The sequence below is a fragment of the Cuculus canorus genome, chromosome 2 (genome assembly GCF_017976375.1).
Source record: "Cuculus canorus isolate bCucCan1 chromosome 2, bCucCan1.pri, whole genome shotgun sequence".
NCBI lineage: Eukaryota > Metazoa > Chordata > Aves > Cuculiformes > Cuculidae > Cuculus > Cuculus canorus.
This window is the reverse complement of record NC_071402.1, coordinates 118,242,077-118,260,139: the sequence shown is the minus strand read 5'-3', so window position 1 is coordinate 118,260,139 and position 18,063 is coordinate 118,242,077. Positions and strand designations below refer to the sequence as shown.

Here is an 18,063-nt window from a genome sequence, read left to right as displayed (position 1 = left end):
GACCAATACCAGGTTTTTTTCAGAAAACTTTTCACAGTAGTCCACCATCAACACCATTCTACTCAAAAGCATGCCTAAGGGAGGGCTGCAGCTTAGACAGTGACCCAATCTGCCTGTGTAGATTGAGTTAGGTGACATTCAGTGCCAAAAAAATCTCGCACTTGGGTCAGTGCAGTGTTTCTTTACCTGTCACAGTATCCACATTTAGTAAAACAGCTTTGGAATAGTACCATATTTCTGTATAGAAGCATAGTTGGAAGGGACCCACAAGGATTATCGAGTCCACTTCCTGCCCCTGCACAGGACAACCGCAATATTCACACCATGTGTCTGAGGGCATTGTCCAAACACTTCTTGGGTATTGTCAGGCTCGGTGCCACGTCTGTTCCCCTGGGGAGCCTGCTCCATTGCTCCACCACGCTCTGGGTGAAGAACCTTTTCCTAATATCCAGCCTGAACATCCCCTGGCACATCTTCCTGCCTAACTATAGGCCTGTCAGCCTAACCTCTCTGCTGGGAAAGGTTATGGTGCAGATCATGTTGAGAGCCAACATGCAGCACTTAAAGGATAACCAGGTGATCAGGCCCAGTATGCATGGGTTTAGGAAAGGCAGGTCCTGCTCAACCAACCTGATTTCCTTTTTTGACAAAGTGACCTGTTTTAGTGAATGAAGGAAAGCCTGTGGATGTTATTTACCTAGACTTTAGTAAAGCCTTTGACACCATTTCCCACAGCATTCTCCTGGAAACTCTGGCTACTCCTGGCTTGGACAGCTGGGAAAAAGACTGGCTGGATGGTTGAGCCCAAAGAGTTGTGGTGCATGGAGTTAAATCCAGTTACTGACCAGTCACAAGCAGTGTATCTGAGGGCTCAACGTTGGGGCCACATCTGTTTAATATCTTTATCAATGATATGGATGAGGGGATTGAGTGCTCCCTCAGTAAGTTTGCAGATGGCACCAAGTTCAGCAGGAGTGCTGATCTGTTTGAAGGGAGGAAGGCTCTGCAGAGGGGTGTGGACAGGCTAGACCTATGGGTTGAGGCCAGCTGTATGGGGTTCAACAAGGCCAAGCTCTGGGTCCTGCACTAGGGCCACAATAAATCCACGCAATGCTGCAAGCGTGGGAATTAATGGCTGGAAAGCTGCCTGGTGGAAAAGGATGTGAGAGTGCTGGTCAACAGCCAGCTGAAAATGACCCAGCAGTGAGCCCAGGTGGCCAAGGTGACTAATGGCATCCTGGCTTGTATCGGATATTGTGTGGCCAGCAGGACCAGAGAAGTGATTGTTCCCCTGTACTCAGCACTAGTGAGGCTACACCTCAAATCCCGTGTTCAGTTTTTGGCCTCTCAGTACAGGAAAAACATTGAGACACTGGAGCATGTCCAGAGAAGGGCAAGGAAGCTGGTGACAGTTTTGGAGCACAGGTCTTATGAGGAGCAGATGAAGGAACTGAGATTGTTTAGGCTGGAACAAAGGGGCCTGAGACGAGACGTTACCCCACTCTACAGCTACCTGAAAGGAGGTTGTAGTGAAGTGGATGTTGGCCTCTTCTCCCAGGAGGTAATAATAATAAGCAATAGGATGAGAGGAAATGGCCACAGAAAGTCCAGACTGAATATTAGGAAACACTACTTCACTGAAAGGGTTGTCGAGCACTGGAAGGGGCTGCCCAGGGAAATGGTGGAGTCACCATCCCTGGAGGTGTTTAAAAGGCAAATAGGTGTGGTGCTTACAGACATAGTTTACTGGTTGGTTTGGCAATGCTATGTTTATGGTTGGAGTCAGTGATCTTAAAGGTCTTTTCCAACCTAAATGATCCTGTGATTCTATTTATATACACACATGGTTTTGTATATGCCACCAACGGTCCATTTTACTACCGTGTTATTTACTAAAACACATTATTTACAATATAAAGTTTCAGACTGTCTGTGTGAGAAGTACTGGTAATAAGGAACGAATTATTAACAGTTAGAACTGCATTTTCTATAAAATATTTGTTTTCTGTTGTAGTTTACGGTATATTTTTAGTGGCCAAAAGTCTCAATGTCCAGCACTTTCAGTTCATAGTAATAACACTGCACTGTTATTTGCCGCAGAGTCAGAGTGGACCACAAATTCACCATTGTGGCCCTGTGATGAAGTGGACATCCTCAATCGACATAAGCTGTTATGCACACTAATGAATGAATACTTGACGAAGAGTTTATACAGAGAGGCATTTGAAGTTCTGCAGAACTTACCAGGTTTTCACAATCATTCTGGTAAGTAAAGAAAAAGGTACTGTGTTAAGAGCTAGAAATTGAACAGATTATTCTGTGTTGTTGTTTTTGTTCGTTTTACAGCTAAAATTTGTTGAAGAAGTAAGATGGTTTTAGAGAAGCCCTTTTTTTTCCAGACTGTAGTGCCAGTTACAATATGTATTGTACTGTACGGCTCTTGACACAGACACACACACTCATGTGCGTACATGCACATTCATAGTTTATACATCTATCCTCTTTTCACAATTGGCTCAGTTACACGGGGGAACAGGAAAGACACTAAATTTTTAAGGATCATACACAGTCTATACATGAAGGTTAAACAGGGATATCATTGGGATGATTCATTTTATCATAACTTCAGATGAATGCTTTGGGTTTTTTTATAACTAAGCTGGCTAACCAAGGCTTCTTTAAAAAAACATGTTAAGAAGTGAGTGCTCTTTTAGGCTCAATTTATCTGACAAATTTTGGATGTGTACTTCAAGATGAGATGCATAGTTAGGCTCCACTGCAGAAATCTCAGCTGGTAACTGTTTAGGTCTCAGTCCTATTGTCAGTGTGTGCTGAAGTAAGAGTCCTGATTCAGGTATTGATTGAGAAGTGATTCTTCAATTATATTGCATTTGACTTAATTTGGTAGTTAACATTCTTCGTTTTGTTTCAGATACTGTAGATGTTTCTCAGTACAGCTGCCTTTTTAACAAGCTGATAAATGCTTGTTTTGAGAGCAAGAACCTTGGGGTCCCATCTTCTGCTATAGACTTCATGCTTTCAAAAAACATGGCTATTGATTTTTTTTTACTTAGAGGATTAATCACAGCTTTGGGAAGAAGTTCTTTGTGGTCTAAAGCTAGGACCTATTACAGAAGTAAGTTGCTTTTTAAGCAATATCCTTCCCTGATGTTCTTTGGATAACATAAGCTCCTAACTGTTCAGTATGTTGGGGAGAAATGACTAAGAGTTTACTTTGTTAGAAGAAAATAGTACATTCTGTATGACTATGGGGAATTTACTTGTAACCAAAATGTTTATTGGGAAACACTGACAGTTGAAAACATGAATCAGTGCATACTACCTCACATGAAATAAATACAATTCTGATAAAATTATTTTTTTTATGTTTCAGAATTTTAAAAACATAAACCCTAAAATGGTAAAACAGTATGCAACATCTTCACTTTTTCATCTAGGCCAATTAGATTTCTTTATACTTCTGTTTAGAGCTGTGGTGGTAAAATTATTATTTATATTTTTGGAAGTCTGACTAAGAAATTTATCCTGACTAAAGAAGATTCCTTTTAACTAAAAGTCTGTTCTTGTTTTCAACTCCCCACTTCTGAGCAAAGATAATGTTGGGTGGGCCAGCCACTCTGATAGGGTCCACCAATTATCCATCCTTCAGAGATCACTTGGCAGAAGACAGGGGAGCAAAGGGAGAGATACTGTTCAAATGTCCTCTCGCGGTGATCATAGCTAATAAGTTTCGGTCTGACCTGTCCTAAATTGTGCTTGTATTATTACGCATTTGGAGTCCCCAGATTTATGACAGAGATTTTTATTCATTGCTTATAATATTCATTCATTAAAATAACATTTTACAGCGGTGCATATTATGAGTGAATGCTGCTAGCTGTATTCTCAAATAGGCCACTTCTCAGGTGATAGAGTAAAATCCATTAAGAGTTTGGGGTTTGGGTTTTTTTTCACATTCTTAGCCACATACCAAAGAAAACAGATCTATGTTCAGTATTGGTAATCCTAATTCCTTACATTTCTGCATTTACTCTCAGGTGCTTTATCACTGGGTTGCTACCCACGATCACAGGGAAATTTATATCACAAACTTTTGACAATTCCATCTTACATGTCTGAAATTGAGATGCTGCTGGCCATTGAAGTATTTCTTGTTTCAAATGCCAGTGTTATTCAGAGTCCAACGGCTGCTATTCAGACCCTTCAAATAGTCCTGAAAAGGTTTGTTGTCAGATTTGTGCTGTTTTCTTGTATTTATCCATGTCATCATGTAATTAATGAGAGATCTTTATCTGTTGGCCGGGCAATAGAACACTTGGTTTTAAACTTGTTTTTAATTACATTTCTAAACTGTTTATAGAACAGTAAATGTTGGGAGGGTGTTTATTATTATTACTTTTACATGTGCAGCAGAAAAGTAATTGTTCGAGAGTGATATTGGCCTGTGTGCCCTAACAGAACATGTCTACTATGTGTGTCTTATATTTTCAAAACCAGAATATCTTGATGTACAGATTCTTGTCTTGCGGTTAAGCAGCAAGGTAGAAAGGCACATTTAAAACATTACTTCTTTCAAAAAGCAACCCTAGCATTCTTGGCTGGTTTTTTTTGGAAAGTGCATGAAGCTATTTTACTTGATTCCTTTTATAGGGAGTATCTCAATGTTAATTGAGATTTAGATTTTTTCCCCCTTTCTGTAAGACTTAATACCTTCAGATTAAAGTGTTTTGTTGCTTTTTCCTTTTGTCTATAAACCACGAACCACTGTCATTAGCTTATACCTATAATTTATTTTCCAAGACCCCATTTTCTCTGAGATTGACTGTGTCAGCAGCCAGATGAGGCTGAAGCTGCATAGAAAAGCTACATTTGTTAAGAAGGGTGAACAGGGGCATCTCAAACTTGAGGACTCTGTCTCCATTCCCCTCTACCTTTCCCAAGGAATACATCTCTTAATTTTGTTTTTTTGCTAAATCAGAAGTTGATTATCTCTTGTTTTCATGGGTACGCTATTGTACCTCTGCTTGTTTGCTTAAAAAGGAAGTTAAGTTCTTGCAAAAATGTAGACACATCACTTAGGCACACCCTATTCCAGAAGTGTTACATGACAGAAGTGAGTAATCCTTTGGATTCAAGCATGTACATGAATTCTTGCTATATCCAGTTCATTAAATTGTTTACATTCTTTTACTGAATTTTCCAGCCCACAGTCAAACATTTCTTTATGAGATAGGCTGTGAATATCACTGTAAAATATATTTTTTAATTCTTCAGAATCATCAGCTAAAATTTGTCTAAAAATTAACAAAATCTATTACAAGTGAGGTGAAGACAAGGCTTTATTTTAATGCTTTTGTAATCTTATTTCCAGTATAAAGTGTCAGGCAAATGACACAGGGCCTGTATGGTACCTAATTTTGTATTTATGAAAATTCACTTACAGATGTGAAGATCAGAGAGTTCAGAATAACAGTGACTATGGAGCAGCAATGGAGAGACTGATCCTGGCTGCTCGTATGTGTGATCCAAAGCTTTTGCTTAAGCATATGACAATGAATGTTAATACGGATGAAGTTTACAGCTTGGAGCTTACATCTGCTCTAAAATGGCTTCAGGAGAACATGAAGTGGGCCGGGAAAGTCTGGCTGTTTCATTAGTCATTAAATAGTAAAAACTTCTGGGGTTTAGTGATTAAAGCAGTTATTGTTGAAAATAATACAAATTAATAAAAGCAGTTCCCACCGTGTTCCGACTGTGCCTTACTGATTTACAGGAAGACTTCAAACTCAAAGTTGTGTTTTTAAATACTTGATGATAATGCAGATAGTAGCACAGAAAGAGTAATTTTTTTTTCCCTGATGATATAGATTGACACACTGACTTATATAGGTGTTTTGTAATGGCATCATTAGACAACAAAGAAGCTGCAGCCTCCAAGCCTACATTCTCCATTTTTACAGAGATCTAGCACTAACCATTAAGTTCTCCCAGCAGGTGTGTAAGAGCATTGACCAAGTGTATCTGCTGTTCTTGAGTGAGACCTTTTCCATGTTGCTTCATCGTCTGTAGAAGTAATACATGTTTCCTTTTGTCTTCCTCACAATATCTTGTGAGGACATTGCCCCATCTGTGTGCCTCTTAGATCTTAATTTCCTTGCTCCAAAACCCCAGTAAAAAGCAGAGACTAAAATAACTTCAGAATCACTTGAGACTTGCCTGACTTAGGATACCTTCTTTCACAGAACTGAGAGAGCCTATACAAGTTGATTACAGCTGAAGTTTTACTTGTGTCTTATTTTTATGTGGCTTCATATTTGTATATATGCATACTTCCACTGAAAAGGAAAACTTGCTTTCTTCCTTGAGAGGGAAGTGGGTTTGCCCATTTTTTCGTCTCTACCAACTGCATGATGAGATGCAGGCTTCCAGCCAGCTGTTTTGAGAATTTCTGGTTCTTGAGTTCTTTTTTCCATCTGCAAATCCTGATTCAGATTTGGAGCATGAATTGCTTAAAACAAATTCATCTACTGATCTGCAGCCTGTGTAAAAAGAGCCAAACATTCCGTATAAGACAGCTCTCGTGGCAAACCAACAGGACCTCTGTCAAAGTTAATACTTGCCTGAGGCCCCCACTTCTGCAGTGTTAGTTCAGATCTCCAGCATCAGCCACAAACATGCCAATAATAGAGCTCTTTTGGTTCTGCTCTCCAACCACTTTAGAGATTTTTGTGCTGAAAATTTGCATTTTCTTGCGTGTAGAAGTCTGTGGGGTTTCTAAGGCTGTGCCATCTTAAGTGACATCAGGATGATGGCGTAAGGCCTCAATGTCCGAAAATCTTTCCGTCTTTTGGGCAGCACTATTCTTAGCGCTAGCAGCATTACTGCAGGTGTTGTTTGCACCTTTGAATCATGAAAGCCATCATGATCTTAGTGCTGGACAGTTGTGGAGGGGGTTGGAGGGGTGTCAGTGTTTTTTTGTTTGAGGGAGTTGCCACTCTAGTCTTGAGGTATGAGCCATTAATCTGATGTTATTAATATGATTGACAGTTGTTAGATTCCTGGCCCTCTTCAATACCACTGCTTATCCAGTCTGTCTGCGAGTTGCTACTGGAAGAGAGAGGATTGAATCTGATGACTGCCAAGATCACTGCCTTCATCCTGTGCCAACTGTATAGAAGAATGCAAGGATAAAGGCTCTTGTGTTTTCATAGGCTATCATTCTTCTGTAGGGATCTCATCTGCTTTCCTTCTAAAAAATCATAGATTCAGTACTAACAATCAGATGGCATTTCTTTAAAAGCCCATTATCTCAGGAATTCTCTCGAAGAACAGTTGGCACTAGTTCAAACAGACTTTGGGTTCTACCACTTGGTATTCACGCAGACGGCTCTGCCATTTCTAAGGCTATCCACCTGGTCTCATCCAGTAGCATTCTGCTGCTTTTGTTTCTCAGTAGCTGAAAGACTGGATAAGAAGTGATCAGGTTTCAGATGAGGGATCTAAACTGATGTTCTTCCAGCCATTCCAGCATTAGTGGCAAGAGCACTTTTGGAAGGTTCAGCAAACTAAAACTGACAGTGAGAAACTAAGTCATTTCTGCTAATTACTTTTTGTAAGATCCTTTGTAGCTTAATCTCCCTTGGAATTAGACAGAGGCTATCTGAACCTCAGCTAAATCCCACATTTCTATAAGCGGTACCAGATGTGGCTAATACTGTGTTTGAGAGATGCAGAAAGACGAAATTCTCATAGTAATCTGTATGGCTTCAAAGCTTGGGATGTTCTAGAGACAGCACTATTTTTTCCATTATAAGCAACCTTGAATTTTCACTTAGCTCATCCCCAGCAAAAAAATCCCACTGTTGCTTTATTTTTCAGAGAGGTTAATCATTGACCTTCTAGCTTTACTTGGAACTGTGTAAAATTTGTGCAATGCTTCGGCTCCATCTCTTGAGTATCATCTTCAGCTGGGAGGATGCAATCTCAGCCATGTTTTATATTAACAAGCAAAGCAACCTCCCCACAGCATTGCTTGGGAGTTTTGTTATAACTGGTACATCTGGTGTTTCTGTCAATATAGCATTTCTCCCTATCATCGTGATAAACCGGTCGGCAAGTTAAGCGACTTTATTGTTAAATCCTGTATTTCACTTTTTTGTTCTATCTTGGTCCCACCTCTAGTCATTTTTGTGTGTATCAAAATGCTGGAAAGGTTTCTTGAGCAGCATTCTCAGTACAATTTTGGTGATGGCGATTCCATGTGCTAAACACAACGAAAGTCCAGTGTGGAATGGAAACAAGCCTGGAAAGATGAAAAAAACATGTGATGGAATAAGATTAAGTACAACAGAAATGATGCAGTTTTGCAGAGCCAGCCACTCAGTAGGCAATATCCATATTTTTGCCCTTCCCCAGGTATAAAAGTAATAAGTAGTAGCTGAATAATAAGCTACTACTGATAAGTAGTACCTTAAAGAACTTCTGTGTTTGAGATTAAGCAACTAATTTGATACATTTTATTTCCTATATTAAAAAAATAGATATATGTTTCCCTGTTTTCAGAGAGAGACAGAAAAATATGCAAAAAAACTGTAGTCAGTAGGTGGGTCCTGACAGCGCTGCGCTCCTTCACTACGTTGTTACATGTATAAGAAGTTCCGTTTGTGAAAACCTTTCTTCAGTTCTCACTCATTTCATGGTATGGTTTTGGAAAGATTACTTTTGTTAGATACAGACAGTTTCTTATAATTAAAATAGAACAATGTTGTTTGGAAGACTTGCGACAATTCTATTTAAAAGCATTGATAGTTTTGAGAGTTTCTTAACTCACATCAAGGATGGAGGCTAGAAGCTGGAAGGAGACGCCAGCTAGTTTACAGTGTTTTATATAGTATATAGAGCAACTGGGGGGAGGGAGGATCGTTTTGGAGGAGTTGTTAATATGTTAATAAATGTTTTTTTATTCTTAATATGAAGTATCCAAGTATTTTTGAGTCGGTGTTGCTAAATTACTTAATTCTGTTCAGATCCCTGTCATTACTATTCTTAGGTGTGCAGGAGGAGAGGCAAATGGCAAAGCAGACGTGGAGAGTTTCATGTGTCCTAACTGCTACAGGAATCTAGAGTATGATATGCTGCATGAGAAGGTTAAGAATGTGTGAAATCAGTTAGATAGTGCAGTTTTTCAGCACACCATAACACATAATTTAGCAAATGCTCATGAATAAATAGGGCTGAAACTCCCAGCTGTGGACATGGCCAGCTTCCAGTTTTAACTACAGACCCAAGCGGAGGCTGTAGCGAGGCCTGTGGGCTGTGCTCAATTCACTGAAGAACTCTAATGGATGTTAGTGAGAGTTTCACATGAGGAGAAATGGGAAAATTAAATGTCCCTGGTGTAGTAATCAAACTTTTAATTACCAAAATCTTAATGCCATACTCCTCAGCTTACTAAAATACAACCACATTAAAAGCAATTACTACTTCATATTTTTTGTGCTTTCATGTTCTCCAGCTGTATCTTTGCAGAGGTTTTCTTGCAAATCTCAGGTCTACATGTTTCAGTCGTAACCCCTCCTCTGTAACTCTTTTCTAAAATGCCTAGAATTATGAATATATAAAAAGTTAATGCTGACATCATTGGCCTTAGAGCTTCTGTGCCGTTGTGTGTGATGGAACTGATGCCACTTTCTGACCACCTGCAGACTGGTTCTAGCATTTCTGGTTCTTCAGGAATCCTTTTTTCAGTCTGCAAATCCTGAATCAGATTCAGGACCAGAACAGAAAAAAAGGAGCAAGGAGAAAATGGCTTAGTTGCTGCTTGTAGCAACTTTATTGTGATCCTTAAAATTCTCCTTTTGTTAGGGAACAAGAGGTAGTCAAAATACAAACTTTTTCAGATGTTAATTTTATCTGTTATAAAACAAGCTTTCCATTCAGAAATGCGTGTGCCGCTCTTGCTGAGCCAGTGGGATGTATCCTGGAAACTGATGGGGAATAAAGTCACAATGCTACTCCCACGGAATACTGTGGTGATACTCAGAAGCAGTAAGTGTTGAGACCTTTATCTAAAAAGCAGGAATTCATTCCTGTGCTCAGGAAGGGGGTGGATGGGTTGTTCTGGCTCTGTTTGCAAATAGGTACCCAACACAATGGAGCTGGTATCTTGCACTGTAACTGGCCAGTTACCTCTCCCAGTTTGTTTTATTCCTCACTGAGTTAAAAGAAATCCTGGGTGAAATGAACAGCACGCTTTTCTGTTGAATCAATTAAATTTATTTTCCCATCTGCATAATTATGCAACCAATTTGCTTACATAACTGATGGCTCCTATCAGGAGGCAGAAAATGTGCTGCACGTTATGGAAATTATGCAAATCCCCCAAGGGCTGTGAGAGTGTTAACTTGATTTAAAGCTTCACTGAACTACAGAGAGTTCCTAAACCTTGTCAGTCCTCTTTTTAACCTTTTCTGCCAGGAAATGCAAGAGATGGTATGCAAATAACACCAATCCCTAACGGCTGATCTCCCTTTGTTCTGAAATTCATCAGCAATGGACATCTTTTATTCTGAGGTTGCATGTCTCTGCATCAGCTGCTGCTTGAGACCAGCTACCTTGGAAGAAAAATAGATGTCGAAATGTACACTGAGAATTAGTAATCACAGGAAAACAGCTTTTGCTTTTCCCGTTGGGACTGCTGAGCACACAGTTGGTTCTTTGCCTATTTGGTGTTTTCCTTCTGCAGAACAAAGAAAAGATCAAGGACAGGCGAGTACCTGGATAACCCCTTCCCTCCTCTAGGCAAAAGAACAGTGATTTCTTGTGTCAGGGATTTCCCTGCTCTGTCCCTGAGTAACAGCTGTGGACTGTTCTACTACTGGAAGCAGTGGTCACGGAAAGAGAAAGGGATGGCTTCCCTGAAGCTTGTGCTAGCAAATGCACTTCTGGGAGGTGGCTGCAATACCAGCATTCAGCTTTACAGGATCATAAAATGGTTTGGATTTGAAGGGACCATGAAGGTCATGTAGTCCAGCGCCCTGCAGTGAGCAGGGACGTCTGCTAGGTGAGGTTGCTCATAGCACAATCCAGCCTGACCTTGAATGTTTCCAGGGATGGGGCATCTACCACCTCTCTGGGCAACCTGTTCTGGTGTTTTGCCACCCTCAGCATATAAAATTTCTTCTTAATACCTAGTATAAACCTTTCCTCTTTTAGTTTAAAACCCATTACACCTTGTCCTATTGCTACAGGCTCTGCTAAAAAGTTTTTTTCCCCGTCTTTCTTATAAGCTTCCTCTAAGTACTAAAAGGCCACAATAAGGTCTCCAAGCTGAACCTCAACTCTCTCAGCCTGTTCACAGGGGAGGTGCTCCAGCTCTGTGATCATTTCAGTGGCCCTCCTCTGGACCCACTCCAACAGGTCCATGTCCTCCCTGTGCTTGATACCAAAAATGTCAGCAAATAAAACTCTGTAAGACTCGTTCTGGAGTTTTAAAAGCAAGCATCCTTTATCAGGCCTGGGCAACATGCAGGAATGATCTCCATCAATCACGTGCAGCGAGACAAAGGCTGTTACAGAATGTATTTCCCATTTACATGCATATGTATAAATTTTCCCAGAAATCTTATTCTATTATGGAAGGTACGTCATCCAGAGGGACCTGGACAATGGGCCTGTGCGGACCTCATGAGGTTCAACAAAGCCAAGTGCAAAGTCCTACACCTGGGTCGGGGCAATCCCCAGTTCCAATACAGGATGGGGAATGACGTGATTGAGAGCAGCCCTGCAGAGAAGGACTCGGGAGTGCTGGTTGATGAGAAGCTCAATGTGAGCCATCAGTGTGTGCTCGCAGCCCGGAAGGCCAACAGTATCCTGGGCTCCATCGAAAGAAGCATTGCCAGCAGGTCAAGGGAGGTGATTCTGCCCCTCTATTCCTCTCTTGTGAGACCCCATCTGGAGTATTGTGTCCAGTTCTGGAATCCTCAATGTAACAAAGATATGGAACTGCTGGAACAAGTCCAGAAAAGGGCCACAAAGATGATCTAACAGCTGGAGCACCTCCCATATGAGGACAGGCTGAATTGGGGTTGTTCAGCCTGGAGAAGAGAAGGCTCTGAAGAGACCTTGTAGAGACCTTCCAGTACCTGAAGGGGCTACAAGAAAGCTGGGGAAGGACCGTTTTCAAAGGCTTGTAGTGATAGGATGAGGGGCAATGCATATAAACTGGAGAGGGGCCTATTTAGACTAGACATAAGGAAGAATTTCTGCACCATGAGAGTGGTGAGACACTGGCACAGGTTACCCAGGGAAGTTGTGGCTGCCCCATCCCTGGAAGTGTTCAAGGCCAGGGTGGATGGGGCCTTGGGCAGCGTGATCCAGTGGGACGTGTCCCTGACCACGGCAGGGGGTTTGGAACTGGATAATCTTTAAGGCCCCTTCCAACTTGAACTATCCTATGATTCTGTGATTACTTTCCAAGGTCTAATTTTAGTATTATGAAACTTTGCCACAGTCAAAACTCTTGCTCATTCAGAGATGGCTCCAGCTGTCTACTTGACCTTGCATTTGAGATTTATACAGACTCCAAACAGAGGCGATTAGAGGAGACGTGTTTAGCACAAATTGTTCCTCACACAATATGTTATCATTTTCAAAGATAGGACAGTGCCTGAAAAACACCGTTTTAAGGGAAACACACTATCAGAGAAAGAAAACCCGCTATCAGAGGGGCATTCTAACTTTAAAAAAATACAACTGCTTAGACGAAACTGAACTGTACTTTAGCTTAAATCAAAATATCCCACTTTGAAATATTCCACATATTGTATAACGCTGAAGGCTCCGGGTGGGGCCTCGGGGCAGAGCCCCTTCTTCGCCCAGGGTACGGGCAGCTTTCTGGGCTGCTGGTACCCATTGCCGGTTCCTGTCCAGCTTCTCCTCTAACCAAGAGCAGCAGCAACACCGGCAGCACGACACCAACGGACCCCACACACCACCATTTCGGCCCCGGGGGTTCCCGACCGCGCCTGCGCGCCGACGCAGCCACGTGGGCGAGGCGCAGGCGCGCGCGCTGTCCGCCTGGCCATGCCCCTCTCCAGGCCACGCCCCCTTCGGCGGAGATCCCCGCGCGCACCGCCCCTCCCTCCCCTCCGCGCGCCTGCGGGGCCGGCGGCGGGGGCGGCGGGCGATGGGGGCGCGGGGCTGGCGGGCGGCGGGCGGCCGCACAGGTAAGGGCGGCCGCGCCCGGGGGCCGCGGGGATAGGGAAGTAAGGAGGGCAGGGGAGCCGTGCGCTCCTCCGCGAGTGGGGGTGGGCACCGCGGGGCCGGCGGGAGGCAGCGCGATCCCGGAGCGGGGGCGGCTCTGCTGCTGGCGGCGTCGCGGCAGGAGGACAGCGCGAGGCCGAGGGGACGGGGAGGGGGAAAGGGAAAGGGAAGGAGGAAGAGAAGGCGGCAAAGGGCAGGGAAAGGGAAAAGGGAAGGGTATGGAAGAGTACAGGGCGGGAGGGGGCTGTGTCGCTGCCCGGCCGGGCGGGGGTCTCTCCCCAGGGCCGCCGCGCTCGGCTCCGCCGGTAGCGAAGTCGCATGTCCCTGCCCTCACGGGCTTCCTTGGAGGAAGCGGTGCGGCCGCCTCCGTGCCGCTGCTCTCCGGCACCCGAACCTCAAGGCAGCCGCGTCCCCGAGGCACCCGCACCCTGGAGCACTCCAGGCGTCTGTGTTGCTGAGGCACCACGTCCTTCACCACTCCAGGCGCTCGCGCCCTGCAGTTCTCAAGGCATCCATGTCCCCCGGGCACCTGCGTCCTATGCCACTCGAGGCACCCGAGCCCCGTGCCGCGTGAGGCACCCATGTCCCAGAGGCACCTTAGCCCCTTGGCACCCTAGGCATCCACACCACCTGAAGCACCCACGTCCCTGAGGCACCCACCTGTGCGTGGCATAGGGTGTGGGGGGGTCAGCATCAGCGCACCAGCTGTCTGGGTGTTGGGTACCGGGTTTAACTTTAGGGAAGGGGATGAAGCCCGTACTGTGCATCCCTGATAGCCGCGCGGGTACGTGGCAGTGGACAAAAGCCGCTTCCTTGCGTTGAGTGAACATTAAACAGATCCAGCAGGGCTCTGTGTTAAACACTTAAACCTGGCAGTGGCTGCATCGCCGCGGCTTGTGTTCTGTCAAGTGGCAAGACAACCAGTTCCACCAACGCCTGTTTGCTGAGCGCTGTCATCCTGCTTGTTTTCATGCAGTTTTCCTCAGGGCACAGCACAGGTAAACAGCTGAAATGGGTAATCCAACTTCCAGGGGTGAGGCAGGGGCATGCAGGGTTCTCTGTCCAAAGGCAAAGCGACTGCGACATCGTTGATACTTTCTTTTGTGTTAGCAAGCCTATCCGTGAGGTGAGGTGAGATTGCAGGTGAAGCTTACCCAAACCCAGGAGGCTTTGGTTTTTTTTTTAGCCGAGCAGTGTAACAATTTCTGAGCAGTCAATAGAGCATTTAAAGCAGGTAACAAATATGCTTTTGTCTGGTTATATAAAGTGTTACTACAGATTAGTGAGATTCTTGGGTTTTTTCCATCCTCTGTCCAAATCCCTGAAGCTAAAATTATAAAGAGAGAAACTTATTAGCAGACAGCTTGTAATGTATTTAAGTTAATTTACGATTAAGACTGTTGTTAGGGTCATGCAAAATGAAATTATTATTATTGTCTTGCCCACCTTGCTGAAAATCAGAAGACAAAAATTATCAAGTATTTTGGGAATATTTTAGCTCAGCATGGTTTTTTCCCTCACTATTTGCCTCTATTAAAATATTTGCTAAACAATTTATATTCTTTGTTGAATATATTTGTATGAGTAAGATGCACTTCTAAAACTTGAAAGTGTTTTGCGAAGTAGTCAGAGGGACTGTCCTTTGTTGGAATGGGGATGGTGTTTCCCTCATAACTTCTCATCCCTGGTGATTTAAAACAGAGTGCTTAGTGGGAACATGTTGTTTTGAAAAGTGCGAAGAAAAGTATGTGTTTTAAAAAGAGTGTGGAAACCCATGAGAAAACATTGCCAATACGAAGCCTCCCTCATATTCCCTAATAATTAGGTATATTTTTGCGCTCTGGTGTGCTAAGTGTTTTGCCTCCTGTTGGACAACTCTTGGTTACTGTTGCGTCATGCAGAAGTTACTGGTAAAATTGCTAGTTAATTTTTATGAATCATAGAATGGTTTGGGTTGGAAGGAACCTTAAAGATCATTGAGTTCCACCCCCCCCTGTCGAGGGCAGGGACAGCTCCCACCAGACCAGGTTGCTCAAGGCCCCATCCAACCTGTCCTTTAACACCTCCAGGGATGAGGCATCCACGGCTTTCCTGGGCAGGCTGTTCCAGTGTCTCACCAGTGTCGTGAAGAATTTCTTCCTAATGTCTAATCTAAATTTTCCCCATTCCAATTTAAAGCCATTCCCCCTCGTCCTATCACTGCATGCCCTTCTAAAAAGTCCCTCCGTGGCTTCCTTCAGGTACTGGAAGGCCGCAAGAAGGTCTTCCTGGAGCCTCCTCTTCTCCAGGCAGAACAATCCCAACTCTCTCAGCTTGTCCTCGTAGCAGAGGTGCTCCATCTGTCAGATCATCTTTGTGGTCCTTTTCTGGACTTGTTCCAGCAGTTCCATATCTTTTGTTATGTTGAGGATTCCAGACTGGACACAGTACTCCAGGTGGGGTCTCAGGAGAGCAGAGTAGAGGGGCAGAATCACCTCGCTTGACCTACGGGCTACACTTTTGATGCAACCCAGGATACGGTTGGCCTTCTGGGCTGGAATGCCAGCAAACTTTTGATGGAGGTTTCCAGGCATTGTTGTAGGGCAGTGTCCTTTAGTTTTATATTGTGCCCATGTGAAATAGTTGCCATATAAGTTTTGAAGTATTATAATCTGAAAGTTTTAGGCTCAACAGAGTAAAAATTTATGTGGGATTTCATGATCTGGTATGTGTTAGTGCTTCTATATTTTTGTTTCTATACTTCAGATGCAAACTAAACATCAGGAAAAGTGGGAAACATTTACAATAAATACATATTTGGTGTTTTTTTCCTATCTGGAACATCTTTAAATATTCATCTTCAAATCAAAACATGGTAACATACTCAATATGGTAACAACTCTTAATATTTGCAAGACTCACTTTTAGTAGCGAAACTGAAAACATTCTTATTCAAAACTTGTGGGTTTATGTGTGATTTCTCAATTTTCTATTACTGTTGTGCCTTTAAAAGTTAGAATATAGGAGTTAGAGAATGCACTGGTAAGTAACGGGTAAAATACTGATGGCCATTACTAAACAAGTTTGGGTTTTTTTCCTTTTTTTTTGAAGTGAGTTAGTGGATGGCTGAAAGTTGGCTTGACCATTGAGTTGCTGAAATGTTTTGCTGCTTGGGACCCGTGAGAAGGTATGGCATGTTTCTGACCTAATTTGCTTTTAGCATACATTTCAGTGTTGCTTAAGACTTTCATGTATGTGGAATTGATTCAGTATTTTTGTTTAATGCTTTTTCCTTTGGCTTCCTCATCTTTGCAGCTTGAAGCTTTCAACAGAGCATCCACAGTTGAAAATCTCAAAAAGCCATATGCTTGTCCTCAAGTGAGATATTAAAAAGGCTCTCAACAAAATTATGAGAAAGTGATAGTCTAAATCTGAATATGACATCCAATATATTGCTGCATTATTGAGTTATTAAAGCTCAGTGTTTCAAAATGAGTGAACATGTCTATAATAATGAGCTTAATTTAACAAAGCTTTTCAGTGCCAAAGCTATAAGCCAAAAAGTTAAACTTCAGAGAGTGAAGAAAAAGTAAAAAAGCAAGCCAAAGGGAATTATTTAATCAGTAAATTAAATCGGTCCTAAAGTACGATTGCATAATGTGTTCTAGTGGAGATTGTGTTTCTTATCTGTCATGAAGTGGAGACGGCTGTTCTCGACGTGGTTATGACCTTGATTTTAGCACGAAGCCTTTCTTTGCTCTTCAGATCTGAATGAAGTTCTTGGAATAATCCTTTCGGCTTGTGAGAGAAGCCATAAGCATCTTTATCATATTTTCTGTCTCTAACTTTGTTTTAATTCATTTATTTTGTCACTTCATTTGAAGGATGCCTCAGAGTTCTGTCTTTCACCTTCAGTGAGTGAATTCTTCCTTCTGTCACGCAGACTAATTTTGGCCTTTGAGCGTTTCTCTTTTAAGCAAGTTCAAAATAGACTTTTGGCTGGAATCCTGAACCTTCCTGCTAGCATGACAGTGCTGTTTAGATACAAAACAAGGGAGCTAAAGTTAACCATACTTGGCCATTTTTCTGGTAGAATACCAAGTGGAAGTTTATGATTAATAAACTTGGAAGTATGATTAATAGTTTCTGGATATGTTAAAACTTTTTTCCTAACTACTAGAAACGGCATGAAGTATAGTTTGAGAGTGGGTGTATGAATAAGGTGAAGAGAGAACTGAGCTCTTTGCTTCCTCCTAGCAGCTGCAGCTGAGTCTGGGAGAATGGGGGTTTCTTGTATGGCTGTTAATCAAAACTGCTATCAGATAGGTAGCTGGTTAATTTACCTTTTTTTTCTTTTGCTTGAAAGAATTTTTTTCCTTGTCACTGTTTTGTGTCCACTTGCTTAAAAAAAAAAAGAAAATTTTGAGAGCAGGGATATCCCCTCTGCAAGAGGACTGCTTTGGTGTTTCTGGATACAAAATGGTAACACATATGATGAAGTGGACTTCTGTCTGGTGTGCGTTGCTTCCTTTCTTGCCAGGTCACATAGAGGGGTTTTTTTTACTACATCAATGAGCATCTCTGACATGTTCTTGTCATTGAGAGCTTTTGCTCTCCTTAAAAACATTATATTGCTGTGGTACTTCACTCCCTCCAGCTATGATCATGGGCTATAGTAATGACTAGTCTTAGAGTCTTTCTCTTCTCGGATGCAGCCAGCAAAGAGGTAGAAGTGTTTGCCAGCAATACATTTTGTCTCTTTTTAATCTGCCAGTTAATCCATGAGTATGAAAATTGTTT

General features: G+C 42.6%; 2 protein-coding genes across 3 annotated transcripts in view; both read left to right on the top strand.

Moving 5' to 3' along the window:
• The window catches only part of TOPAZ1 (testis and ovary specific TOPAZ 1), a 39,512-nt gene extending 33,816 nt beyond the window's left edge, over positions 1 to 5,696 (top strand). The window contains 4 exon segments of the mRNA XM_054058594.1: positions 2,101 to 2,265; positions 2,933 to 3,136; positions 4,059 to 4,242; positions 5,465 to 5,696. Of these exon segments, the coding sequence (XP_053914569.1) occupies positions 2,101 to 2,265; positions 2,933 to 3,136; positions 4,059 to 4,242; positions 5,465 to 5,678 (767 nt within the window). The 3' untranslated portion in view covers positions 5,679 to 5,696.
• Positions 5,697 to 13,167: 7,471 nt separating this feature from the next.
• TCAIM (T cell activation inhibitor, mitochondrial) overlaps positions 13,168 to 18,063 on the top strand; it is a 29,410-nt gene continuing 24,514 nt past the window's right edge. The window contains exons 1-2 of one of the 2 annotated variants that reach the window (XM_054058595.1): positions 13,168 to 13,247; positions 16,375 to 16,450. In XM_054058595.1, coding sequence (XP_053914570.1) covers positions 16,422 to 16,450 — 29 coding nt within the window. In that variant the 5' untranslated portion in view covers positions 13,168 to 13,247; positions 16,375 to 16,421. Of the gene's footprint in view, positions 13,248 to 14,181; positions 14,283 to 16,374; positions 16,451 to 18,063 lie in introns of those variants that run through there. The other variant, XM_054058596.1, reaches the window with a different exon arrangement.